General features: G+C 43.3%; 7 protein-coding genes across 7 annotated transcripts; 5 read left to right on the top strand and 2 right to left on the bottom strand.

The window, feature by feature from the left end:
* Positions 1-75: 75 nt before the first annotated feature.
* Positions 76-2,486, top strand: EAE98_009468 (uncharacterized protein; the record flags this gene model as incomplete). Its single annotated transcript, XM_038957089.1, has 3 exons — positions 76-421; positions 570-2,329; positions 2,418-2,486. 3 exons carry the CDS (start codon positions 76-78, stop codon positions 2,484-2,486), a joined length of 2,175 nt encoding a protein of 724 aa, XP_038806562.1.
* A 2,600-nt stretch (positions 2,487-5,086) lies between these two features.
* On the bottom strand, positions 5,087-7,168 carry EAE98_009467 (uncharacterized protein; the record flags this gene model as incomplete). Its single annotated transcript, XM_038957088.1, has 3 exons — positions 5,087-5,185; positions 5,235-6,635; positions 6,695-7,168. The coding sequence occupies 3 exons, from the start codon at positions 7,166-7,168 to the stop codon at positions 5,087-5,089; spliced, it is 1,974 nt and encodes a 657-aa protein (XP_038806561.1).
* A 797-nt stretch (positions 7,169-7,965) lies between these two features.
* On the top strand, positions 7,966-9,886 carry EAE98_009466 (uncharacterized protein). Its single transcript, XM_038957087.1, has 3 exons — positions 7,966-8,353; positions 8,408-8,730; positions 8,789-9,886. Exons 1-3 carry the CDS (start codon positions 8,107-8,109, stop codon positions 9,755-9,757), a joined length of 1,539 nt encoding a protein of 512 aa, XP_038806560.1. The 5' UTR covers positions 7,966-8,106; the 3' UTR covers positions 9,758-9,886.
* Positions 9,887-10,335: 449 nt separating this feature from the next.
* On the top strand, positions 10,336-11,167 carry EAE98_009465 (uncharacterized protein; the record flags this gene model as incomplete). Its single annotated transcript, XM_038957086.1, has 2 exons — positions 10,336-10,788; positions 10,866-11,167. The coding sequence occupies 2 exons, from the start codon at positions 10,336-10,338 to the stop codon at positions 10,926-10,928; spliced, it is 516 nt and encodes a 171-aa protein (XP_038806559.1). The 3' UTR covers positions 10,929-11,167.
* EAE98_009464 (uncharacterized protein) lies at positions 11,146-12,216 on the bottom strand (the record flags this gene model as incomplete). Its single annotated transcript, XM_038957085.1, has 2 exons — positions 11,146-11,760; positions 11,827-12,216. 2 exons carry the CDS (start codon positions 12,214-12,216, stop codon positions 11,146-11,148), a joined length of 1,005 nt encoding a protein of 334 aa, XP_038806558.1.
* Positions 12,217-13,274: 1,058 nt separating this feature from the next.
* On the top strand, positions 13,275-14,345 carry EAE98_009463 (uncharacterized protein; the record flags this gene model as incomplete). Its single annotated transcript, XM_038957084.1, has 6 exons — positions 13,275-13,307; positions 13,576-13,604; positions 13,663-13,700; positions 13,776-13,890; positions 13,953-14,134; positions 14,203-14,345. 6 exons carry the CDS (start codon positions 13,275-13,277, stop codon positions 14,343-14,345), a joined length of 540 nt encoding a protein of 179 aa, XP_038806557.1.
* A 6,977-nt stretch (positions 14,346-21,322) lies between these two features.
* On the top strand, positions 21,323-23,979 carry EAE98_009462 (uncharacterized protein; the record flags this gene model as incomplete). Its single annotated transcript, XM_038957083.1, has 6 exons — positions 21,323-21,509; positions 21,730-21,827; positions 21,884-22,084; positions 22,531-23,085; positions 23,136-23,653; positions 23,703-23,979. The coding sequence occupies 6 exons, from the start codon at positions 21,323-21,325 to the stop codon at positions 23,977-23,979; spliced, it is 1,836 nt and encodes a 611-aa protein (XP_038806556.1).
* Between the last annotated feature and the right edge of the window lie 587 nt (positions 23,980-24,566).

Genomic DNA, 24,566 nt, shown 5'->3' with positions numbered 1-24,566 from the left:
CCCTTTCCAATTCCTCGTTCACAACCCACACATCTTTTCTTACACGTCAAGACAAATCCGCGAATTTCACTAAATATGTCGGACCTCAACTCATGGGAAGATGATCCAGCCGCTCAGGAAGATAATAATCTTTCACAACAAACTCAACGAATGAATTTGAATGCCAATCCTCAAGCTAGATCATTTCAACCGGGCGCAAATTCCTTTCAGCCTGGTGCACAATCATTCCAACCCGGTCAACAATATCAACAATATGGAGGAGCTTATGATCAATATGGACAACAACAGAATTTCGCTCAATATCAAAATCAAGGTTATGGTGGATATCCTCAATATGGTCAACAAGGGTACAACAATCAATATCAACAAGGAGGCTACAATGCTGGAGGATATCAACAAGGTGGATATAATGCAGGATACGGTGAGTTATCTACGGATTTTGGAATTATGGTTATTTTCGGCTCCTTTATGAAAAGTGTAGAAACCCGGAATGGACTCGAGGGCCCTCCGATTTTTTACAGTGTGCGAACATTGGTAGTGTCCAAAATACTGACTACAATCCTTTACAGGGCAACAATATCCTGGATATGCTCAACAACCACAAGCAGCAGCTCAATCATCACAACCCCCTCGGCAAACACCAACTATTGCAAAAAGACCAGCTGATGGTTCGGCAGATCTAAACAAACCTGTAGCGGTAAAGGATGGAGCACCAAAAGTTTTGAGCATTGGAGGAGATGCACCAAAGGTTTTAAGCATCGGAGGCGATGCGCCAAAGCCAAAGGCAAAGGTCCTTTCTATTGGTACTCCAGCTCCTGCGAAGAAGGAAGAGCCAAAGAAGGAAACGCCATCCGCATCCGCAGAAGCCGGTGCTAAGGTTACTGCAGCAAAAGCTATCGAGAAAGTTGAAAAGACTCCTGCATCCGCCAGTGGAAAGACCTCTCCTACACCATCATCCGGTCGTTCATCACCTTCCCGAACTTCTGGCGCTGCAAAGGCAGCTGCTCGTGCCGCAGATGCTGTAGAGCAAGAGCAAGCAGCTGATGTCGATGAGGAAACCCTCAAGGAAATTTACGGCAAGGAGCATGTTAACATTATTTTCATTGGACACGTTGATGCTGGAAAATCGACACTTGGCGGTTCTATCCTTTACGCTACCGGAATGGTTGACGAGAGAACCATGGAAAAGAACAAGAAAGAGGCTAAGGAAATGGGTCGTGAGACATGGTATTTGTCGTGGGCTCTTGATTTGACCAAAGAAGAGAGATCCAAAGGAAAGACTGTCGAAGTTGGACGTGCACATTTTGAGACTGAAAAACGGAGATACAGTATTTTGGATGCCCCTGGACATAAAACCTACGTACCAAGTATGATTGGTGGTGCTTCCCAAGCAGATGTTGGAATTTTAGTCATCTCCGCTCGTAAGGGAGAATACGAAACTGGATTCGAAAAGGGAGGACAAACCCGTGAGCATGCCATGTTGGCAAAAACTCAAGGTGTCAACAAACTTATTGTCGTCATTAACAAGATGGATGACCCAACTGTCGAATGGTCCCAAGATAGATACAAGGAGTGCACAACCAAACTTTCTCAATTCTTGAAAGGAACTGGCTACAACCTTAAGACCGACGTTTTCTTCATGCCAATTGCAGCACAGGTAACCATGGGTATCAAGGACAGAATTCCTAAGGGTGTTGCCCCATGGTACGATGGACCATCTCTCCTCGAATTCCTCGACAACATGACTCAACTCGAACGTAAAGTCAACGCACCATTCATGATGCCAATTAATGGAAAATACAGAGATATGGGTACCCTCGTCGAGGGTAAGATCGAATCTGGAGTCGTAAAGAAGGGAATGAACCTTGTCATGATGCCTAACAAAGAAAAGGTTGAAGTTATGGTGACATATGGAGAGACTGAAGATGAAATTCCCGCAGGTCAATGTGGTGACCAAGTTCGTCTTCGTCTACGTGGTATCGAAGAAGAAGATATTCTACCCGGTTTCGTTCTTTGCTCGCCAAAACGTCTCGTTCATTGCGTTACTACTTTCGAAGCTCAAATTAGAGTTTTGGATTTAAAGAGTATTCTATCTGCTGGCTTCAATTGCGTTATGCACGTCCATTCGGCTATTGAAGAGGTCACTTTCGCAGCGTTATTGCATAAACTGCAAAAGGGTACTAATAGAAAGAGTAAAGTTCCTCCAACCCATGCAAAGAAGGGTGATTCCATCATTGCTAGAATGGAGGTTATTGGTGGAGCCGGAAGTGTTTGTGTGGAGAAATTTGAAGATTATCCTCAATTGGGTAGATTCACTCTTAGAGATCAGGTATGTTTTGAATCCTTATTCGGGGCATTAGCTTTAGCGAGATGAAAAGGAGAAATGAAAATTGGAAACTAACATATATATTAAATAGGGTCAAACTATCGCCATTGGTAAAATCACAAAGTTGATTACTCAAGAAGAAGTTGTCACTGCTGCTTAAATACATTTACATTAGAATCATGTAATGAGATTGTGGATCTATGAGTTTATTTGAGAGGGTAGAGGGTGGGAATATAAGGGGAATGGAATGGGGCGGGGTGGGGTGGTTCGGGGTTGAATGGGATGGGTGGATTGGATGGATGAAGTAAAAAGATATACATGCATGCATGGATTCAAGTGCTTACTGCGTTGATATACAATGATTAACGAAATCTACATGGTCCCATATATATAGATGTTTATATGGAGTCGGATAAGAAGATAAAAGTTTCTCTTTTCTTTTACTTGAAGAGGTGAAGTAAAGTGAAGTGAAGTGATATGATATAATGCGATGCGATGCGATATAAATGTATGTATTGTATTGTATTTTATTACATTCATAAGCGAAGGAAGTAAGACTGAGGACTAGACACCCTACTAATCTGATATAGTCTGATATAGTAGAGTTATATAAATAAAGCATGGATATTAGAATAATAGATGAATGAATGAATAAGAATAAATTATCTCTAGTGATTTTGTATTATATTATTATAAAATGAAAATAGAGATGAAGATAGAGATGGAGATGGAGATGGAGATGGAGATGGAGATGGAGATGGAGATTTACTCTTTAAGTCTTGGGGGTATTTGTAGGAGGGGGGTTGGGGTATTTGTAGGAAGGGGGTTAGGGTATTTGTAGGAATGGGGAAGGGTGGGGAGGAAAATGAAGGAAAAAGAAGAGGAGAGAGGGGAGAGGAGAGAGGCTTGTGGTTGTGGTTGTGGTTGTGGTTGTGGTTGTGGTTGTGGTTGTGGTTGTGGTTGTGGTTGTGGTTGTGGTTGTGGTTGTGGTTGTGGTTGTGGTTGTGGTTGTGGTTATATGTGGTTATATGTGGTTGAGGTTGTGGTTGTGGTTGTGGTTGTGGTTGTGGTTGTGGTTATGGTTATATGTGGTTATATGTGGTTGAGTGGTTGAGGTTGGGTTTAGGTTTATGGTGATGGGGTTATTATGATGTGAGTGATGTGAGTGATGTGAGTGATGTGAGTGATGTGAGTGATGTGAGTGATGTGAGTGATGTGAGTGATGTGAGTGATGTGAGTGATGTGATATATATAATCCGGGTGAGAGAGGAGATGTTAAGAGGGGAAGTTGAAAGGGGAAGTTGAGAAGGGAAATTAAAAGGGGAAATTGAGAGAGGAAATTGAAAGAAAAAGTTGAAAAGGAAAATTGAGAAAGGAAAATTGAGAAAGAAAGTTGAGAGAGGAAATTGAAAGGGGAAATTGAGAGGAAAAGTTGAAAAAGGAAATTGACCGGAAGTTAGCGCGCGTTCCCAGGGGCCGTTCCGCGGGGCCGTACGCGGGGCCTTCCGCGGGGGCCGTTCCGGGGGGTTCGGGGCGTTCGCGGGGCCGTTTCAGGGGGCCCTTGCGCGGGCCCTTACCCCCGCCGTTGCGCGGGGCACTTTGCGCCCCGCTTTGCCCGCTTGCCCGCCACGTTGGCGCGCGGCGGTTCCACGGGCCGGCGCCGGCGCGGCCGCCTTTGCGCCCCCCGCTATTCGGCGGCGCCGTTCTCGCCCCCCGCCTCGCATCCACCCCACGCCTCGGTCCGCCCCTATCGTTCAGAAAGCAGCCCGCTGGTCCCGCCGCTCGGTTGCCGCCGACCCGAGCCACAGATAGGTGCCGACACGACTCGGTGCAGCGACTATGTCAAGATACTTCCATCACTATATTGACCTATATTTAAATATATACATTCACTTCATTCGACTTCCAACTCTAAAGATCTAGATTAAGCGAGAACCCAACCCCGTTACATTATCATATAATGACTATAATCTCATTTTCATTTTTATTTTGATTCTCATCGTCTTTCATTCTTTATTCATTGATGTAGTCATTCATTGACCGACATACACATACATATATGTACATTGAAAGATCACTCCCCTTCCCCCCTTCCCCCAAGTAAAGTGATTTCTGAACACATCATCAAATTCCATCTCATGCTATGTACTTATAGCCATCAACTCCTCTTCTAACATTCTTACTCTCTTACTTCCTCATCTCAAACCTCTTACTCCTCCTCATATACACCATAAGACACAAACAAACGACATTCCGCTATGAAGTGCATGAACAAGATGCTCGCCAGCCATGCCATGCCCATCAACAAGCCTCAACTTCAGCGAAAGCGACAGCACGCCTTAAAACCAATAACGCCCCATTCCCCAACGAGAAAGAAAAAGAATCAGCACAAATGTAAAAAAGAGAAAAACGCCAACCCCTATGTAAATGCTAAATCTAAACTCAAACCAAACAATGACAAGTAACATGGCCCCAAAAGCAAACAACATTACCCATCCCTTCATCTAGTCCTCTCGGGAAAAATGTAACCGTGAATGGTTGGGTATTGTGGTATGTAAGGAGCAAAGGACAAAGTTTGGAACATAAGCTGTGATTGTAATGTTTCTGCTGTGACAACCCCTTTTTGGTTTTTCATATGTAAGCCCCGATGAATGAACGCCGTTATATTATTAGTTTGTATTGGGCAAGCTGTTGTGGAATTTCAAATATGAATTCATATGACTGGTTGAAAGTACGTTTGCGAAGCGAATGATACATGGATCATAAAAGAGGTCGAACCAGTTGATTTAGTAAGGCGTCGAGTTCTTTCCAATTCTCGAGCTTTTCCGCGAATTTACGATGTTTGCGTGAGACAACATGCTATATAATAATTAGTATAGTATAAATCACCAGATGAAAAGGAATTTACCTCATCAAAGTCTTCAAATTTATCAGCGCAATTTTCACAGTATCCGGGCTTTGGATCACGCTTCTCAAGCTTTCTTTGCTGAACAGCTTTTGCTTTGCGAGAAGCTTCCATCTTTCTTGCCGCTTCTTCTTTTTCTGTAGGAACATCATCCTCTTCAATTACACCAAGTTTCTTTTGTGCCTCACGCTTTGCGGGGCGAGTGGCTGTATCTTCTCTCACAGCAGCAGTGATGTCAGTCAAACGATGGGATCCGGTTCCACCATTCGTCTTCTCAAGAACCTTTCTCTGCAGCCCATGTATCTCTTTACTTGTTCCAGCTTTGAGTCCTGGTTGAGCTGCAGTTGAAGAAATCATTTGAGAGCGAATAGCAGAAGTAATGTTCGATGGTTGAACTCCCGATGCAACAGGCTCACCTCCAAACAATCTACCAACGCCAGCACGACTGACGAACGCGTTTTGTCCTCGAGAAGAAGACTCAAGTTCTGCACGATTACTTCTATCAGTATCAAATGGATTAGCTTGATTTGTCGAAACAGTAACGCTTCTATTTGCTCCATCATCAAGTTGGGATAGTGCTCGTTTGCTGATTGCCTTTGGTGGTTGCATTTTAGCTGCTTCTACCGCAGCAGCAGCTCGTGTCCTTGGAACTGCAGCCCTCTCCTTTTCCTTTTGCCTTTGGATACGGATCAATTCCTTTTCTTTCTCCACCTCACGGCGACTGTACTCTACTTCCTCCACAAATGGACACTTGCCATTTGCAACACTACGGAATTGAGGCCAATCTCCCTCTTCTTTGCGGGCAACTTTGTTATATTCTCGAACCATAATTGGCTTTTGCTTTTCATCGATATCGTGAATGTAGATATAAGGCCCTCTGAATATAGTCATTTCTTTTGTAGCGACGCTAAGGTCTCGATCGGATGGTCCATAAATTCGTTCATTCCTCAATAATTGGGATAGGTCAGCTTCTCGGCCTCCTCTGCTTATCGTCCCACCCTGAACGGAATGACTCCTTGTGTTGTGACTATGTGCTGTTTGGTAACCAGTATCTGTGTCAAACATTGTTGTCATCATTCGTTGCAACTTTTCCAATGCCCATATCTTCATCCCCAACTCTCGCGCCTTGTATAGTACATCCGAGCTACGGACTTGTTGTCGTCGTGTGTCTCCATCATGTCCTTGTGTGTTAAGTCTTCTACCACCTGGAGCTTCAAATGTAAACTTCGATCGAGATTCCCTTGAATCTGCAGTCTCGGATGATCTGTCTAGCAAAGAGGGGTTAATAGTGCCGTGTTGCGAATGTAACTCGGCGGTAGTTGAAGAAGTAAATGGGGTCTCCGGTGGAATCGATCGAGTGGTGACGACATGAGTGACCTCATTCGAGAAGAACTTTTCGTCGCGCTGAGAAGATGTCAATACAATCCACGATACCCAATTACTTACACAGAGACTTTACTTACTGCACCTAGGGCGAGAACTTGTTTAGTATATTTAAGTCGGACATCCTCTGGTATACTCTCAAAGTAGAAGACGAATTTGGGAAAACTCTTCCTATAATGCTTTTGCCATTGGCGTATCGATTCCAAATTCTCCTCAGGCACCTTATCCGCCTTTGTAATCTGCTGTTGTTGAGCACCTCTATCACCTCTAGCTGCCACACACTTTCGTTCAAAATTGGATGGCTGAGTTGATCTCCGAGTAAAAATCCTTCCTTCACCCGATACTTGGCTAATACTTTGACGTGGAGGCGTTCTTAAGGTTTGGTGATGTGCATCCAGCATCTGCTTTTTCGCCGGGGGTGGTTGTCCGTATGCATCTTCGCGTTGTATGTTGGCGTATGATCGTTTTTGTTTAGTTGTGGTGGAAGCTACCGCTCGATATGGGGAGTTGGCGACATTGGAGATGGTGGAGAGAGGCTGCCTCCTGGTCGACATATTGGTTGCTAATGTGACAGGTAATGGAGATAGTGATACTGTTGCCATATGAAAAGATATCAATACTCTCTGTGTAGGACAGAGAAATTCCTGTGAAGGAGTGGAGTGGGGTGGTTCTAGCACGCGACTTTTGACACGGTTTATCACCACTTCCTTGAAGCTCTTATTTTTATGTAGACATTAGTAAATATAATTCAAGAGTCTGGGGAAGTGAGCAGCATTGGAATGAATTAACACCAAAGAGTCGTGAACACCACACAATTCAATGAATGTGGGTTGGGATAATGCTGGAGTGGATGTTTATTTTTTTGGGTGGGTGGTGTGAAGTGAAGTGTCAATCTTTTGTATGGTCGATGTTATGGTTATGGTTTATGGGTAGGGTAAGGTTCCTTTAATTTTTTGGATGTGATGATGACTACAGAGGACTACCAGGTTTGGATGTTATGGTAGACAACAAAAGGCTTAAAAGAGCGCGAAGTGGATTCATCGATTATATTCACTCAGCAACACAGCAACCAATTTAAATTACCTTCCCCGGTTTGTCAGGACGGATTATGGATAATACCTGGTAAATACTAATTAGATGCTATTTACTAGGGAGATACTAATAAGATCCTAATCCAATGCTAAAATACTACCCGTCTAGGTCAATACTCGAGTAATTTGGAGCTAATCTCGAACCCTTTAAACCAATTAAACCTTTCCAATTTATGCTTGATAATGCTCATGATATAGGACGGTACTATGAGTCTATGACTACTAGGTCGGGTATGTATAAACTACCTACCTTGGTAAGAGGAACTAGAACATGACATAACGAAATACTAAGGTTGAGTCGCAGAAAATAATATATATTATCTTCCTCTTGTATACTTACACAGTACAAGGAAAGACTCGAGAACCTCAATCCCGTCAGCGGTCAATTGCTAATCTCTATCATGAAGTGTGGTAGAAGAACAAGAGCACTGTTCCAGCAATTGGAAGGGACCAGTAGGAGGAGAGGAATATCATCTTCATCAATAATATCTTCAAGACCTCGATGTCAAGCTCAAGTATCGTCTGCAGCAACAAGATGTCACACAACACATCAACCAAGAAGGACGTATGCTTCCATATCAGCTTCAGAACTTCAATTTGGTCAACCGGTTCATGAAACCCATCCGCATTTACTTAATGCTGGAGAAGGTATGGAGAAGACTTCAATGGTATAATTACAACAAAACTAAACAAAGTGATCAGTCACTCCAGGTATCTCGGCGCAAGAATATGCGGATCGACGAGCAGATTTCGCTGCAAAACTTCCTCCAAATTCAATCGCCATCTTAAGAGGGGCAGATATCAAATATAGGTCTGGCGCCGTATTTCATGAATTTCACCAGCAATCAAATTTCTTCTATCTTACTGGATTTAATGAACCGGAGGCAATTGCAGTAATACAGAGATTGGAGTCTTCAGAATTTATATTTCATCTATTTGTTAGACCTAAAGACCCGCAGGCAGAACTTTGGGATGGTGCTAGATCTGGGGAACAAGCTGCCTTGGATGTTTTTAATGCAGATGAAGTAAGACACCAATTTCTACAACACTTCGCAAACAATAACAATACTAACATTGACACAGTCTGGAGATGTCAACCAGGCAGCTTCACATCTAAGGCCACTTATTGAGGGAGCTAGTGAAATATATATGGATGTCAAAGAATCTTTCCTTGGGGGTACTCTGGACTCGATCCAAGGTGTAATGAAACAAAAGGATCTTATGCAACTATTCCGCGATGCTAAAGCAAAAAAATCGAAACCAATTGGGCCGTTGATAAATGAATTAAGGGCGATCAAAAGTGACGCCGAAATCGAAAATATGCGGAAAGCAGGTAGAATCTCCGGCAGATCTTTTACAAATGCTATGCGGAAACGATGGACTGAAGAGAAACATCTTGGCGCATTTCTTGACTTTGATTTTAAAATCGGAGGTTGTGAGAAGAATGCTTATGTGCCAGTCATTGGAGGTGGAAGAAATGCCCAGAGCATACATTACGTTTCCAACAACGATGTACTACGAGATGGCGAGCTTGTCCTGGTAGACGCCGGTGGACAATATGGTGGATATATTACGGATATCACTCGGACATGGCCCATCAATGGCAAATTCACAGATGCCCAGAAAGATCTCTACGAAGCACTTTTAAGGGTACAACGAAGTAGTGTTGCGCTATGCAGGGAGAGTTCAAACATGACTTTGGATAAAATCCATGCAGTTACCAGAAATGGTCTCACAGATCAATTGAAACAACTAGGATTCGATATGTCTGGAAATGCTATCGATACCTTGTTTCCACATCACGTCGGCCATTATATTGGACTTGATGTTCACGACACTCCAGGATACTCTCGAAGTAATCTTCTCAGGGAAGGACATTGTATTACGATCGAGCCGGGAATTTATGTACCAAATGATGAGCGCTGGCCAGCTCATTTTAGGGGCATGGGTATCAGAATTGAGGATAGCGTTTGTATACAGGAGGATTCACCTCTAGTACTAACTACCGAGGCCGTGAAGGAGGTTGTAGATATCGAAGCTTTACGCGGTTAAACGAAGGGGGATAAATGAATTGTATGATAATGATGTATACCACTCCGAGCAAAAAAGTATAAATGTATATATATATACCCACAAATCAATCGAGATTGATAACGTCCGAATAGATGCTGAGTACTTTACCCATGGAGCTTTACCATGCATTTCTTTCCAATGAGCCCATTTTAATTCATAAATACTACTAGTAGCACGAGGGAAAGATTATTATTCCTGGTAAATCGAGTATCCCCAGTGAACTCCTAGTGATCTCCCGGTGAGCTTAAAAGTAGTCTGCCGAAACTTAAAATATGGGTTCACATGAAATCCTTGCCCCACTCTCCACCCAGTCGGCCGCAACTCCGCATCGAAAGTCCGCATCATATTCATCTGCCTCAGCCTCGTCTGATTCATTCCCATCATCGTACAATCTCGTCCACCAGACTCATCCTCACATTGCACAACATTCCGTGATAATCTGTTACATCAAGATTAAACCGACCATTTCCGCAGCCATTCACAATCGAATTTCCAGCCACCAAACAAAACACAACCAACTCACACACACACACAAACCCAAGCCACACCACGAAACAATGAGCTCTCCCAACCCCGACACCTCTCCCCTCCCCTCCCGCACGCCCACCCCCACAACCCCCACCGCCTCCTTCCCTACACACCCACGCACCCACTCCTCAGGCATCCCGGATCTCCCTCCCTCCTCCCCCACTCTCCCCCTCACCATGACCTCCTCCCTCCTGCTCACCAATCTCCCGCGCGACTCCAGCACCGCGCTCGACTCTGCATTTGTATTTCCCACTCCGAAAATCACGGTGCGGTTCCAGCCGATTGGGTCGGCGCCCGCGTTGCAGAGACCGGTGTCGAGGATTAGTTCGACACAGAGGTTTGAGACGGTCGTGGCGTATTTGAGGAGGGTGTTGAAGTTGGATCGGAATGCGGGGGGAGGGGGGGAGAGGGAAAGTGTGTTCTTGTATGTGAATAGCTGTTTTGCGCCGGCGTTGGATGAGGTGGTGGGGAATTTGCATAGGGTGAGTGGTTTATGGGATTGGTTATGGGGAGTGTGGGATGAGGGTTTGGGTTGGATCAATGCTAATTTTTGGAATAGTGTTTTAAGGATTCGAAGGACCAGCTTATTGTCACCTATTCGATGACGCCGGCATTTGGATGATTGAACGAACCATGCGATACACGGTAGACAGTCATTCAAACATTCAAACGAAACGGTTAACATGGGGTATTCAATTGCTTTCTAAACTAGATTTGGGTCGGTATACAAAAAAATTATATTGCTATCGTGCATCTAAAAGCTAAGCAAATATTGGGAATCTAAAAGCTGGACAAATACGCCTGCGATCCAACAACATCGATAATCCACCCACAAAACCTCAATCTATTTTGCTAATCGCACTTCGAAATTCCTCGAGCTCCTTCTCTGGAATCGGATATGTATGCTCTGGGGCTGGGTAGGCTCGAGACTTCGTTTCTTCGCGGTATTCCGTAATGGCTTTTAAGCTTTCGCTCCAGACATCACCATATTTCTTTACAAACTTTGGGAGGAATCGGCCGGGTGGGAAATTGCCAGTCATGTCAACTTGCACCAAAACTTGTCCCGAGCAACCATTTCCTGCGCCAATGCCGATTGTAGGGATAGATAGCTTCTCGGTTATGAGTTTTGCAACTTCTTGGGGAACAGCTTCAACGACCGTTGCGAAAGCGCCGGCTTCTTGGACGGCGAGTGCATCTTCGAGAACTTTCAGTGCACCGGCACAAGTTTTACCTTGCACGCGGAAGCCACCGAGTGAGTTTTGGCGTTGGGGTGTGAGGCCTATATGACCTAGGACTGGAATGCCTGCGGTGGTAAGTTTCTTGATGGTAGGTGCCATTTCTGCACCTCCTTCTAATTTAATGCCTTGCATTCGACCTTCCTTCACAAATCGAAAAGCGGACTCGAGAGCTTGTTCGGGGGATATTTCATATGATCCCATAGGAAGATCTCCAACCTGATGATTTGGTTTGTTAGTAAAGGAGGTGGTGCATGAATTGAGGGAATACGGGAATGTACATACAGTGAAAGCAGCTTTTGCAGCACGCGATACAGAACGACAATGCATCAACATCTCTTCCATGATAACCTCACTAGTATCCTCCATTCCCAAGGCTACCATAGCCAAACTATCTCCCACTAAAACAATATCCATACCCGCGACATCCGCGACATGACCACTTGGGAAATCATGAGCCGTCATTACGGCGATAGGTTCCCCTTTCTTATACATGGACCTCAATGTAGTCATGGTGACCTTCTTCCTCGCACTCGGTGAGCCCATAGGACTATGCGAACTTTTTCTAGTTTGACATTGTGCCAGAAATAGTCTAGCAGCAAAAGTTGCTGGTCGTGAATATTGCTTCAATAGTGTGCGCGTGCTCATCTTCATGATGGGAAATGATGAAGACATGGTTGGAATTGATGGAAAGAAATTCTCACGGATTGAAATTGATGATTAGAAAACTTTGAAGATGGATGATGGAGAGCCATTGTAAGAATAGCGGAGGTCCATAACAAACTTTTTGTTGAGGTCGTGATGATTATTGCGCTGTGGTTTCCATACTGGAGCTCAAAGTGAGATTATTTCATTATTTGCGGTTCGTTTTGTCGCTTGGGGTGGTTCTTTGGGCCGAGGGATGGGGCTAGATTATGTAAGGGGAACCGAGGCGGTAGTTTGGGCGGAAGAAAAGGGTGATGATGGATGCAGGTGGCATGAGATGAGATGCTCTTGATTCTTTTGGGACCTGAGTTATTGTTCATACATAGATAGGTAGGTATGGCACGAAGATGGTAAGATCTTACAACCATAGGGATTAGATGATTTACTTCTGTGGAATCACAACCTTGGTATCAAAAGCGTTTCGTTTCCCTCCTTTCCGGCGTAATACCGTTCAATATGGTCCTACTCCAAGATATCTAAAGCAGCATTCAGATCATGCAATGTGCTGTGGTGTACCTGCGAATTGTCTTTCATCGTTCAATCACAGACTGAGGCGTTCTTGTGAATCATACAGGTTGAGGTGGCTCGGGTGGGTGAAAAGTATATGATGATGTGTTTACCCCTCCTCGCCTTCATATTTCTTGATCCACGATCCATATCCGGACAAAGACAAACCCCAAACCTCGTGAGCAAGTATTATCACGTTATTGTTATATCATTACACAGATTACATACCTACCCGTGGACCGACCTACCTAGTAGCTACCATTTAAACCATCTCACGAGACCAAAGCGGGCGCATGAATCGGCAACTACCGATTGTTACCGCTTTATCGCTCAGATAAGGACTGTACGGTCCACGGTCTAGCAGCTACTACAACAAACTCCAAGATCAATTCTCTCCTCATATAAACTCATTATTTCACCATTTTACCATTTTGCCATTTTTCTAAATCTACAAATTACTGAATCCTTACGTCGAACACTTGCGTGATCCAGAATAAAATATCATAAACTCAAGCGTCAAAATGTCTAGTCCGAGACGGAGGATTGAGACTGATGTAAGTAGTATCCCATAGTCGTTATTTGGACGAGTTGAGACTAACGTCGGGGTTTGGATATATAGGTCATGAAGTCAGTGTTTATTGCTTGAGGACTTGTTTTTTAAGGAAATTTAGCTAACAGGGTGATTACAGGATGTATGCGACACCTTTTCACGGCTGGTCCGATTGATTTATGCTTCAGTGCTTACCAGGAGTATAGGTTGATGTCGGATTATGAGGTGACTCTTGTAAATGACAATAGTGAGTTGGAAACATACCCATACAGTCTGCAGAAATTCTAACCCTTTATCTAGTGTATGTAATATGTCGAGGAGAACTTTGGAATCGGCCGCTCATGTAATGGCAATAATAGGCAAGAGTTCTATGTCCGCTTCAAGGGACCAGCAGAGAGTGAGTTCACTTCCTCTCCCCTCTCCTCCGACACTCCCTTCTCTCAAACACATAAACTAACCGCTACCCCCACAGCACCATTCGAAGGCGGACTCTGGAAAATCCACGTCGAACTCCCAGATCAGTATCCCTACAAATCTCCCAGCATCGGTTTCGAAAACCGCATCTTTCACCCTAATATCGATGAGTTGTAGGCCCTTTCCCCACCACCAACACGGTGGAACAGATTACTTACTGAGACTATCTTCATAGATCCGGTTCCGTCTGTCTCGATGTGATAAATCAAACTTGGTCGCCAATGTTCGATATGATCAATATCTTTGAAGTGTTCCTCCCGCAATTACTTCGATATCCAAATCCAACGGATCCACTGAATGGAGAGGCCGCCGCACTACTTATGAGGGATTCGAAAGCGTATGATTTAAAGGTTAAAGGTGTGTATTTAAGGATGTTATTGGGAAGCATTTTGCAAGTGGATGGGATGGGAACTGATGAAATACAGAATATGTAACGAAATACGCAAGTAAAGACGCAGCAGACGATGCGGGCGCCGACGAATCAGATGACGATACCATGTCCTCGGTAGCTAGTTTTGACGACGACGATGATAATGAAGAGGCAGCGGGTACAATGGAGGAAATCTAAAGTACACCTGAATCGTTTGCGGACAGTTTGGTCAGTCCTAGATAATGGATGGATGGATATTTTATAAAGGCATACGCATTTCACGCATATTTTCACGGGTGTTCATATGGTCTGGTTATGGATACTTATTTTCAATGGATATTGATGCAGGGCTTAGGAGTTTGATTGAAGTGCAAATATTTTGATTGGGCGGGGTATACATGGGCCTCTCTACTCAAGTTTCTTTCTCTCGTGATGTTTTCGAGGGTTTCGAGATGCGTAGAGTAAGGCATCGCTGATTAGGGTGTGAAGGTGGTGGAATGGTGAAATTTTAGCATGTTCACTGGACTGGTTACCTAGCTAGTAGGCAGGCGGACCGACAGCGAGTAGGTAGTTGAGAGTGAGAATTTAGCGGTTGTTAAGTGCTTGTTTTAAGTGATTGTGTTAAGTGAACCAATCAATGCCAATCCACTTTTGATTCTTCAAAGGTGCTATACGTACCCGACATCTCCCTATTAGAAGTCGATTGGGATTTGAAGGTTGGCTTTGAAATTGATGTTCAGATGTCGCGGGCGCTGATGTCATATCCCAATATAATAAAAACAAAGATCTCACATCATGACGAAGAAGAGTGATATAAACCTTTCACTTCATACTTAGATACTATATCCAGCAACAGCCTGTCCCCAACATCTTGCCAACCATCTTGCCAACCATCTTGCCAACCATCTTGCCAACCATCTTGCCAACCATCTTGCCAACCATCTTGCCAACCATCTTGCCAACCATCCCCACGCACAACTATTTCCATTGCTCGACCAAACCATCCCCCTACAATCTCCTTGACCAAATCCGCATCATTTGTTGTACGCATACCTAAGCTTTTTTATTAAAGCATCTGTTTTTGTTTTTGATTTTGATTTTGATTTTGATTTTGATTTTGATTTTGATTTTGATTTTGATTTTGATTTTGATTTTGATTTTGATTTTGATTTTGATTTTGATTTTGATTTTGATTTTGATTTTGATTTTGATTTTGATTTTGATTTTGATTTTGATTTTGATTTTGATTTTGATTTTGATTTGATTTGATAGATAGAACCTCCTTCCTTCCCTCAAGGCAAAATCAAAATTAATATTCGAATTGCTTCTAGAACCTTTCATTATGACTAGAATAACCTTGGAAGCTGGAGGGCTTTCTTTTGATTTATTGGGTACTTCAGTATCATTACCTAGTTCTAGTAGCTCTGCTGACGACGATTGTTCCAGTGGTGTTTTGGGTGGTATTTTGGGGAGGGTTATTGGGGAGGGTTGTTGGGGAGGGTTATTGGGGAGGGTTATTGGGGAGGGTTATTGGGGAGGGTTATTGGGGAGGGTTATTGGGGAGGGTTATTGGGGAGGGTTATTGGGGAGGGTTACTAATAACGCCTTGAGAAGGGTTATAAATAACCCCCCAACAACTTCATGAATTACCCCCAACACCAATATTACCTCCATTATTAGCTACCTAGATACTTCATGAATTAAGCATGATATTTATAACCCCAAATATAAGATACATATATAGGTATCATCACATCACGTATAAGCATACCTCCAAACTAGAAAAGTAATAACGTATACGTAGGTACTTTGTTATTGAAATACCAATCAATAACCCATTCATTCCATGGTTCATTGACGTGCTGCTACATTCCTCTCCTAACAGATTGTTTCTATCTCCTTGTTGATTCATCCGTTCGTTTATATACCTATGTGTACATAATTTCGATATCATATACTCAGGTCACGAGGTCTTCTTCCCCAGAGCTGGACTCGCCCTCGCCCTCTCTCATTCTGATTCTGTATTCGGATACTTGGTGGCTTGATTTTGATTTTGATTTCGATTTCGTGTTGATGGTCAGAGAGTAGTGTAGTATATGGTGTAGCAATTAGCAATGTGGTGAGATAGATATATACCGGTTCGTGGTATATGGTATATGGTATATGGTAAATGGTAAATGGTAAATGGTAAATCATCAAATGGAAAAGAATAGTTCATGTGATGGGTAGTAATACACGTACATCATCTATAATAAAATAGAGCAGCAGATTCACACGATACTTTGGATAGTTTACTATTTTACTCGTCCCCTCACATGTTTCTTTCTTGCTCCCCTTCCCCTGTTTTCATCTTTCTTTTTGGTTATATTGTTTGTTTCGGAAATATCAGTTTACCTCTCTTTTTCTTCTTTTTCTTCTTCTTCTTCTACTTCTATTACCTCCAGCTACTCACCCAAGATCTATTCATCCATCCATCCATCCCTTTCCTCACATATTTCCATATCCCCAATACATACATACCCATATCTAGTATCCACTAGGTATACCCATCAACCTCAATACCTCAATCCATGTTCATATTTCTCTTACTCATACACATCTTCTTATTGCAGCTTCTTCGTCGCTATTCCTGTTAATCTCCTTCTGTTATCTCACTATATCTCTATTTCTATTGCTTCAAGACGTTCTGGTCTACTTCTACTTACCTCTTCTGTATCAGTCATTTCTACCTTTGTGTGCACCTCCTCCCTCCCTTTCCTTTCATTCCATTCCATGCACCCCTCCTCTTTCCCCTCCCGCCAAAAGCAAATACTAGAAAATCAAATGGGAAAAACGTTTCCTTTCCACATACTACTAAAGGGATGAAATGAAGGTGGTGGAGTCGTGAGTATAATGATATATATCTCAATCCTTTGAATTGAGTATTGTACTATTAGGAGATAGATATATTAGATCATCCGTGGCAATTTCGGAAGCGGTGCAGTAATCTATGACCTCGGGAAGCTGGAGGCTTTATGAGTATTACGAAAGACTTGGCGCAATTAAATTGAATATACACTGGGCAGTCAAGTTTATATTATCGGATGTGATGTGATATATGTGACAGTTGGGATTGAGAGTATCTTCTAAATGTATGTATAAAATGTAAAGAACGAATGTACAATTGGTACACCAGTAGTTGCATTATGGAGACGCTCATCTTTATACCTACTAGGTATGTATTCTTTTTTCTTGTCTTGATGAACATCCATCTGGTTTCCCATCTCTGGCGGTGAAGATACCTCTTTTGAGCTTCTAATACTCGTCGTATACCGAACCTATCGATCGTTGCTCTCCTTGTAATGTACTCTCCCATTGATCGCTGTGTTCATTATAGATAAAGTTATTACATTGGAATGGGTGCGTACCTATTCATCAGTAATTCCCCAGTGTCATCGCATTGACCATTCCGCCATCTCCTATCATGAGATCGCAAATTCACTTACAGGAAAAAGTCGCGGCCGCACATCATCTACTAATTATCCACACCTACCTATTCCATGATACGATTCACTACGTATCCACTCTCCCAGACCTAGCCGGGACCCTCCAGAGCCGTCAACAACGGCCAAAAAGACTCTGTTCTGTATTCACAGAAAGGTGAAGATTAAAAATATAAAAATTCAATCGCAAGGTGAAAGCTTTAACGTTAGAGAATTTAAAAGCCGCCCGGGCGCCTTTCTACCAACATAGAGGGTCTTGTGCCGCAGCTCAATGCTTTACCATTGAGGCAACTGGATGCAACAGCTTGTCAGGTTTAATGTTGTCGCGTTGTTTTTGTATATATGTGTAAGGCGGCGGGGCGGTGAGATGGTAGTGGCATTATCTACATCGCCTCGCTCTCGCGCATAGGTGGAAATGCATGTCCTTGAAGGTTTGGTATTTAGCAAAGTTGAACCACGTACCTTCATGTTGGAGTCGGTATATCGATCAGAAGATTGATGGTAGGGTGATCTTCAATGAATCGGAAAAGCAAAGCGGGGATGGAGTTAGTCTTGATAATGAGGGTATGAAAATGAAGCTCGTATTCAGTCAGACAAGGTGAATTCAAAATGCAATGCTTGATTAAAGTTAGTCATGCCAAGGGGTAACCACCCCGTCATCGATGCAGAGCGTTTTATACCCATTGCATCTGAAATTGTGAAAGTCAAATGACAATTCGTAAGCTGACGAGGATTCGATAAATCTGGGCGCTGGAAATTTGAGGTCTGATGACTCAAGTTTGAGTTGCAAATTAACAACCGTACCTCAGGCTCGTGTTGATGTTGTCGCTTGCAATTTTTTCAGATCTTTTGAATCAAGTCATAGGAGCAGGACTCAAGGGAAGAAATTACCTTGAGCTGAAACAGTAACCCAAGATGATGAAGAGGACAGTCGAGAACGATGGCTTGACTAATCTCCAAGCTATAACGACATGATATGTGTGCAGTCTGGGGATATGAATAGTGGACTAGCGAGACTAGCCACCCCGCGAATTTGTCTTGGCTTCCTTGTCAAGGAGTAGACCCACAATCTTTGATCACACGTCTTTCGCCGGGACCGCCAAGGTGTCAGCCCTGCTAAGATATAGAAGCATTCCCCAGCAGTCGTTACCAATCTTCAGGTTCTTCTAGATCGCTCTTTTTGTCCCAGATGTCGAGTAAAACGACATGCTCGAAAAGGATAATAAATTGGTAATGCTTCCGGCTTATTTTCGTAAAATTATGCAAATCGCCCGGCTTGTCGATGTACGTCGGGTCAAAACCAAAAATTCTTCGGGGGTTGGTATCTTTCGAGATTGCGAGACAGCCATTTGACTGTTCTCTATGTCGACATTGCTTATTGGTAATCAATCATCAAGGTGGATCTTGGCACCGGAGAATATGATGTAGGATTTATCCATCGCCTCAAGCTTCAATCTATGAAGCAGCCAGAATAAGAAGGCGATAGCACAATGGCTTGATCTTCAGCATGTGACGCCGGTTTATCCCATTTTTGAAAGAAGGATATCAATATAGAGAAGGTAGAAAACAACTGATCAACGAACTTGTTCTCAGCTCCAACTATAAAATCAGTCGTTCATAAGAGACTGTACACCAGAACACACGTTGTGACCCTGCCAAGGTCCGAACCGCACTTGTACGGCATATCGAAACTGTAAAGCACTTGCTCCTAGAGTTCGCGATAATCCTTATAGAGTGTTTATCGCTTGAAGCATGGAAACCTGACTAATTCCCGCATACGACAAAGTCCAATCAGATGCTAGATAGTAACGGTATTGCAACATGAGCCATTTCTTTTTACAAACGGCTGCTTGCTTGAGTGATTTTAGATATTGCAACAGTTGTTGCGAGAGATAGGTATTTTGGAGGGTTCGTGATGGAAAAGATCTGGGGCCTTGTGATGTTGATAAGGCAATTTGCTCCGCCGCTTTTTCGTATTAATGACATGGCATTGTTGTCTGTGTTGTTAGAGCAGGGCAAGGGTTTACTTTTCAGAGGAAAATCCCTCGACGCTACCGGAAAAGCCACGTGAAATGCCTCGGGTAAGTATTTTTCCATCAAACACGGTAAGACAAGACCCATAGAAATGGTTGTCTTAGAACGGCGACTGTTTTCGTCCTCGTCCTCGTCCTGTTCTTTCTCCAGATTTCTGTTTTCGTTTGATCCAAATTAAGTAATTAAGCGTCTATTCATGACTTCAATGCCCCGCTAAACATCATGAATCCTTTGGGCGCATAGACTCTTAGACTTAGACTTAATAGAAGAATAATAAGCCTCAAATTAGTCAACGGACCAATGGGACCCTCAAAATAGATACGATTAGGTACCGATTTGATACCCGAAGCCAAAGATTGGTTCTCGACCAAGGCACGTGTAAGGGTTGATCCGAAGTTTAAGGGGGGGCTTTGAGGGCTTTGAGGGCTTAGAGGGCTGAGAAGACGTAAAAGTTAGACTACCCGAATCAGTTTGCGGGGAACTTCGGAGCATGTGAATGCCAAGTTGTGGGGATTACCCCTATGAATGGGAAATGGGAAAATTTGACGACAGGGACTACGTTATCGATATCCCACGCATTCCCACACGACGGGAGATTAGCCACCAGTACGGTACCGTGGTTGTTGTAGCTCCACACCACGAGGCCCAAAGGGAGGGGGGCACTGGGGTAACAGATGAGAAATAACAATCATCTTGTTTATGGTTGGTGAGCCGAGCCACCCATTGAAGACGGTATACTACATTATGTATGCTCCAAATGGTAAGAAGGCACGACCGATTTCTACTGGCGTTTATCACGAATAGATGCATTTCAATGGTTGTGTTGTAACAAGTCTTCTTGATGGTCGTGTGAGCAAATAACTACCTAGTACCTACTTGAGAATTCCCCAGCATCTAATCATCTATCCACTCAATGGGGAAGGCTTGATTACAATGGAAGGTAACTTACTCGCATTTCGTCTCCCCAGAAAGCTTATTTGATTTGATAAATGCAATGCAACTATAATTCTACCTAATAGATAGTCGATCCAGTTTCAAGAACAACAGCGGCTGAATGCGAGTCGAGCAAAACCGTTTTGTTGTACAATGCTACCACTTCGGATGAATGCTATGAATGCTATGAATGCTATGATGCTATGATGCGATGATGCGATGATGCTATGATGCTACCGTAACTGCAGGTGTAGATCTCCTTTTTTTCGATGGAAAGCACGATATTCACCCATTTATCATCACTTCCTCCCAAATCTGTGTTTTGTGTGCTTCACCCCCCTTGTCCTGTCCTGGCCTATCCTGCCTGCTTTGTTCGTGTATCTAGGAGTCTAGCTGCCGATTATCGTTAATTTGATAACCACCCTCCACCCTCCACCCACCGCTTGGATCTGATATCATTCTGCCTCGGACATGCGGGTCCATCCTCACCTGCAATTATTTATTATTGTCCCAACTAGTTTCACGCATCGTACTTTATCGTGTTCAACACTGAAACCTTTACATTCCGTAGTTTTCCGGTGCGCCCGAAATAATAATAATTCCTTTCCGGCATCACCCATTCCGGCCAATAAAATTAGCGTAATTCGTTGTACGCCGTCTTCACTACTCCACTACTACGACAGCTTCATCCAAACTCGGCATAATCAAAGATACACTACCCGAACGATGTCGACCTCAAATTTGAATAAGAAGGCTTTCGATCCCATTCAAAGAACCGCATCTCCATATCCTGATAAAAACAGCGTTGGCCCTTCTCACCTTCTTGCACAACACCAACCTACAAACAACTATCATTCTTCATCACTCTCCACTCTCAAAATGGTTTCTACAAATCCAAGTGTGAATCGCACATGTCAGTATACTTTTCTCCATACTCCCACTGCTTCGGACCTGCTTCAGACCTGCTTCAGACCTGCTGCATTCGACCTGGCATCTGATGTTCAGGTCAAATTGGATGTCGATATACCTTCGACTTCAGCAAATCCGTCCACAGCCTTTCAGCTCCCATCTCTATGATTACGCTACGCTATAGCTTCTATGCAAATTCAATTTGCTAACATTTTTCTTTGTAGCACTTCACCCAAGCGGTGTACAACCACAAGTTGAGCACACCGAGCTTGAGGAGGAGCTTCACGAGAACGCACATATCGATTATGATCGTGTAGCTATTGTATGTATTCTACCCCTCTTTGAATCTGCCAGTTGCTAATTTCTATTCTTTTCTAGGTTCCCAATCCAAGTGTCGCTGCCCTTTACGAAGATGCCCTTGTTTACGAAACTGGTTCTGCCATCACATCTACCGGTGCCCTTACTGCATACTCTGGAGCCAAGACAGGCCGCTCGCCTTTAGACAAGAGAATTGTCAAAGAACCATCATCTGAAAATGAGATTTGGTGGGGACCAGTCAACAAACCAATGACACCTGATGTAAGAAGAATCTCTCTCTCTCTCTTTACATTTGTTTCTTGTGTCGTGTTGTTCTATTTATTTTTGGAAATCCATGCAATCCGTTTTCAGTCGAGAAAATTTACATTGGCTCTACGGATTTCGAAAACGGCAATTTCATCTCATTAATTGCGAGCACATCTTCACATCTACAACTTATCAATATCACTTTCCTTCATGTCAAACACGAACAATCTTTCCAAAGAGATTTCCCCGCACATTTCTACGTCATAAGCTTTTGGGTATCCTCGGCTTTATCTTTTTCCTTCCATCCCCAAGCGAAAATGCGGGGTGCATATAACCCGATATTGTCCCGATCTTGCTGCTATTAGTTGTCAGCTATCATATTTCCCCTTTTCATGTCGCGTGCGAGCTTTATCTTTGAAAATTCCAGTATTTAAAATTCAATAAACTAATGTCAATAACAGGTATGGAGAATCAACCGTGAACGTGCAATTGATTATTTGAATACGAGAAATCGCATTTATGTCGTCGATGGTTTCGCAGGATGGGATGAGAAATACAGAATCAAGGTTCGAGTCGTATGCGCTCGTGCCTATCACGCTCTTTTCATGCGCAATATGCTCATTAGACCCGATCGCAAAGATCTCGAACATTTCCACCCAGATTATACTATTTACAACGCAGGATCTTTCCCTGCTAACAGATATACCGAGGGTATGACTTCAGGTACTTCAGTTGCTATCAACTTCGCAGCAAAGGAGATGGTTATCTTGGGTACTGAATATGCCGGAGAGATGAAGAAGGGTGTTTTCACAGTTCTCTTCTATGAGATGCCTGTTAAGCACAACGTCCTCACTCTTCACTCCTCAGCCAACGAAGGTAAAGACGGAGACGTCACTGTTTTCTTTGGTCTTTCGGGTACCGGTAAAACAACACTTTCAGCAGACCCCAACCGTGCCTTGATTGGTGACGATGAGCACTGCTGGAGTGACCGTGGTGTTTTCAACATTGAGGGTGGTGTAAGTGTTTCAGCCTCTGTGTTACATTGGACCAAGCTAACAATCTGCAGTGCTACGCCAAGTGCATCGGTCTTTCAGCAGAGAAGGAACCTGATATCTTCGGTGCCATCCAATTTGGCTCTGTTCTTGAGAACGTTGTCTTTGACCCAGATACCCGTCTTGTCGATTATGACGATTCAACCTTGACTGAGAACACCCGTTGCGCATACCCAATTGAGTACATTTCTAACGCCAAGATTCCTTGTCTATCGACAAACCACCCAAGCAACATCATTCTTCTTACATGTGATGCTCGTGGTGTACTTCCACCCATTTCCAAGCTTAACTCCGCCCAAACCATGTTCCACTTCATCTCCGGTTACACCTCAAAGATGGCCGGTACCGAAGATGGTGTCACAGAGCCACAGGCTACCTTCTCATCTTGCTTCGCTCAACCTTTCTTGGCTTTACACCCAATGCGTTATGCTAAGATGTTGGCTGAGAAGATTGAGCACCACAAGGCCAATGCTTGGTTGTTGAACACTGGATGGGTTGGAGCTGGTGCTACCACTGGTGGCAAGCGTTGCCCGTAAGTACAATTAAAACCTTCCGGAATAATATATGCTAATATGAACTAGATTGAAATACACTCGTGCTATTCTTGACGCAATTCACTCTGGAGAGCTTGCAAAGGTTGAGTATGAAAATTACGATACCTTCAACCTCCAAGTACCAAAGACTTGCACCAATGTTCCATCGGAATTGTTGAACCCAAGAAATGCATGGAGCCAAGGAGATGATAGTTTCAAAGCCGAGGTCGCCAAACTTGGTGGTCTCTTCGTTGAGAACTTTAAGAAATACCAGTCGGAAGCGACTGAGGATGTCATTGCAGCAGGACCGGCTGTCAAGGTCTAAGGACTGTATATATTAAGCGGTTTTGATTTCTGATTTAAGCAAACATATGCTGGCGTTCTTTATTAATGGGATGTGTCGGATGTATCGGATGTATCATCAAGCATCAATATCAAGTAACTGAATGAACAAAATTTACTATTGTATTTGATGAGCAATAAAATGCATGTGAGTGGTTGTTGAAATGTTTCAGGCCCATTTAAGTTCAAACCTATCTGAGAGTTTCCAATTGTCATAATTTCTAATATCCAGATCCTCATTGGAAAATGATGATAAGAATGTATATCTGGGTAAGATCAAAACTTTTTCGTAGTATTCGGAATTTGGCTAAATGCTACGTATACCTATGTATGATAATTGAAGAGCAGCAATGGGGTGTCATTTACCCCTTTTTACCTTCCTTCCTCCATTCAGCCTCTTGAGCAAGGCTACATAATACAGTAGTGTCGTAGCTAGCATCAATGTCAGATTAATAATTGCTTCATGAATATTTGGATACGATACGACTTTACCGTGTAATAAACAATTGATACACCCAATCACCCAATCACCCAATCACCCAATCACCCAATCACCCAATTACAAAAATG

This window comes from Botrytis deweyae, assembly GCF_014898535.1.
Source record: "Botrytis deweyae strain B1 chromosome Unknown BDEW_028, whole genome shotgun sequence".
NCBI lineage: Eukaryota > Fungi > Ascomycota > Leotiomycetes > Helotiales > Sclerotiniaceae > Botrytis > Botrytis deweyae.
This window is presented reverse-complemented; position numbering and strand designations above follow the sequence as displayed.

Excerpts from the sequence above, each read along its gene's own strand:
- EAE98_009466 (XM_038957087.1), top strand. The coding sequence starts at position 8,107 with ATGAAGTGTGGTAGAAGAACAAGAGCACTGTTCCAGCAATTGGAAGGG. Across the intron at positions 8,354-8,407 it reads TTTACTTAATGCTGGAGAAG|TCACTCCAGGTATCTCGGCG; the intron begins GTATGGAGAAGA and ends CAAAGTGATCAG. Across the intron at positions 8,731-8,788 it reads ATGTTTTTAATGCAGATGAA|TCTGGAGATGTCAACCAGGC; the intron begins GTAAGACACCAA and ends ACATTGACACAG.